This window comes from Histoplasma capsulatum, genomic scaffold (genome assembly GCF_000149585.1).
Source record: "Histoplasma capsulatum NAm1 scaffold_1 genomic scaffold, whole genome shotgun sequence".
Classification (NCBI taxonomy): domain Eukaryota; kingdom Fungi; phylum Ascomycota; class Eurotiomycetes; order Onygenales; family Ajellomycetaceae; genus Histoplasma; species Histoplasma mississippiense.
This window is the reverse complement of record NW_001813982.1, coordinates 6341822-6344346: the sequence shown is the minus strand read 5'-3', so window position 1 is coordinate 6344346 and position 2525 is coordinate 6341822. Positions and strand designations below refer to the sequence as shown.

Here is a 2525-nt window from a genome sequence, read left to right as displayed (position 1 = left end):
TCCTCCATTCGCCCCCCGCAATAACGGATGGAAACTAAAAAGGGCAGAGAAAGAACATACGATCAAACATCCCTCAACGTCAGCTTCGGGTCCCAATCTTTCTTCAAGAGTATCTACACAAACCGCGCCCGTCGACTCGTCGACATTCGGGTGCCATATCCGTGTCCTAAACGCTGCTTTTGGGAGGGCTCTGGGGATAATCTTCAGGCATGCGTAGATGTAATCGCCCAGAGACCCTGCGAGTACGGCGTCCCCTGCGGACCCGTAAGAAGGACAACGAGTTGAGTGAGGTCATCTGGAAATGGCGAAGACGCGTTGTTTGCAGGGGAGAAGAGGTAGTGGGGCGGCATGCCGTCTCTGTGGAGAGAGGCATGGTCTGATGCCAACCTTCGAAAGCCGGAGGCCTAGAATTTTGCGTTAGGTTTTTGGGGATTTCGGGGGACGTTTTAGAGTCATATAGCAATGGTTTGAGTTCATAGTTCATTGATGGGAAGCTCACCATGCTGAATTGCGTTCTATGCAAATTGTGGTACTGTTGTCCCCTCTGGATACCGGTCCAATCTAGGAAGATAGAGAGAGATAACCGGGATTAGAGTTCAAACGCGGACCGGGACGCGGGTACCACAGATACGCGACAGAGCTGGGAATCAAGGAAACGAAGTGTCCAAGAAGGCAGAGCGTACACACACACAGACACAGACACCAACTATGGGCATCGTCATTCGACATCTGCTCTGATTTTGAGATGCGCGATGAGAGAGGGAAAGCGGCTAGGCTCGATAAGGAATGGTGCACATCAACAAACCCCCCGTGGACGCGTGACTTGGAAGGCGTGATGAACTTTCTGCCAGGCGTCGAGCACAAATGAATGGGGGAACATTGATCATTGCCAACGAGCAGGAGCGGAGCATTCCGGGTATCATCTATGATCCAAGCAATAACACAAAAAGACATAACGTTGTGTCATTTTACAACTGGTATTTATGGGCGGATTTACTTTCATCTAAATGGGTCGTAATGAGTCTTATTAGAGGACGTGAAGAATACTAAGAATAAACATAGTCTATCCAAAAAAGAAAAACATAAGGGTTATGGAAAAGTCGTATTTGGCAGAATAACAACGGAGATCATGTCCAACTCAACAGAACGCCAGCTGGATACCAGGTTGTGATTAAAAAGGTAAAAATTGTGTAACACTGTATTGCGGTAGAGTCAAACGTCATCACTTGTCCCGACCACGGATACTCGGCATTCCCTGGTCTGATAGGCCCTTCCAAGCATCTGCTATACAGAGGAAAGAGTAGAAATGAATACAAGTGGATTCGCCAATTAAGCCACCCCGCCCGCCCAATAGCAAAAAGACAGGGCTGTCAGTTTTTCCACCCGTTGTTAAATAGGTTGGCTTAATTAGGAACAAGAAATATTATTGTTAAGGGGTTCTCAAGTTCATCGCATGCAAATCTTCAATGGTTGCTCCATTTACAGGAAAGCAGCGAAGAGAGCAGCAGCAAGGCCAAGCCCGAAGGGAACGCTAGTGGAGAAACCAGCGCCCTCACCTGGTGGGTAAGTTGGGGCGGGAGGAGTGGTGGTAGGATAGCGACCGGTGCCAGTGGGTTGGGCGCTGGAGGGAGGAGGACCGGTTGGGTAGGGAGGAACGGTGTTCGGGTAGCTCGGAGTTGGGTACTCCGAGGCAGGAGGGGACTGAGTAGGATACTCAGAGTGGGGAGGGGACTGAGTAGGATAGTCGCTGGGAGTAGGATTGCCCCCGGTGGGATAGGCGGGAGGAGTTTCAGTAGGATAGTCGCTGGGAGAAGGATGCCCGTGGGTGGGATAGCCGGTGGACTCAGCGGTCTCAGTGGGATACTCAGACTCGGAAGAAATAGGATAGCTTCCGGTCGGGTAGCCAGGCGCCGAGTTGGATGGCTCAGCGGAGTAAGAGGACTCAACTGGGTAGGATGGCTCAGGGGGTGGAGAGGAAACCGGATAGCCGCCATCAGCCTATAACAATTGGTCAGTCCTTTCGCTCGTCTTCAAGAGACAATCTATGGTCGTGAGAATTGGGAGAATGGGCAGTAGAGCCGAGTTAACTTACAACCGCGGCCTGGGCGGACATGGCAAGAGCCGAAACGGCAACAGCAACGACGGAGAGATGCATTTTGAAAGTTGGGGAATTAAGTTGGTCCTTTGTTATAAAACGATTGGATTGGGAAGAAACAGTGACCGAAAGTACCAGAGCGACGTTGTTGCAAAACGAGAGGCAGAAGAAATATTCTTCGGTAAAGATTGGGAGAAGGAAGAGTCAGGAAAGATTTTGGAAAGCAGAGGGAGGGTTCAGGGGAATATATAGGCATACAGCCCGTGGTCGTGTCCGGGTGCGTTTACAACCCACCGCGGGTTGTCTGGCTGTTTGGCGCTCTGGCGCTCTGGCTGGGCCACGGATCGGGAGCCGGAGCGTGGGTCACTGGGTCGTGGATCCACCGGGGACCTACGGTACGGCGTACAGTGTACGGCGGTATTCGACGTAC

At 51.4% G+C, this 2525-nt stretch overlaps 2 protein-coding genes across 2 annotated transcripts in view; both read right to left on the bottom strand.

The window, feature by feature from the left end:
• The window catches only part of HCAG_01821 (predicted protein), a gene marked incomplete at both ends in the record, with an annotated part of 2234 nt that extends 1518 nt beyond the window's left edge, over positions 1-716 (bottom strand). The window contains 4 exons of the mRNA XM_001544724.1: positions 61-236; positions 263-404; positions 500-561; positions 692-716. Coding sequence (XP_001544774.1) covers positions 61-236; positions 263-404; positions 500-561; positions 692-716 — 405 coding nt within the window. The remainder of the gene's footprint in view (positions 1-60; positions 237-262; positions 405-499; positions 562-691) is intronic.
• A 763-nt stretch (positions 717-1479) lies between these two features.
• HCAG_01820 (predicted protein) lies at positions 1480-2155 on the bottom strand (the record flags this gene model as incomplete). The annotated part of the gene is made up of 2 exons (XM_001544723.1): positions 1480-1998; positions 2093-2155. 2 exons carry the CDS (start codon positions 2153-2155, stop codon positions 1480-1482), a joined length of 582 nt encoding a protein of 193 aa, XP_001544773.1.
• Positions 2156-2525: the final 370 nt, after the last annotated feature.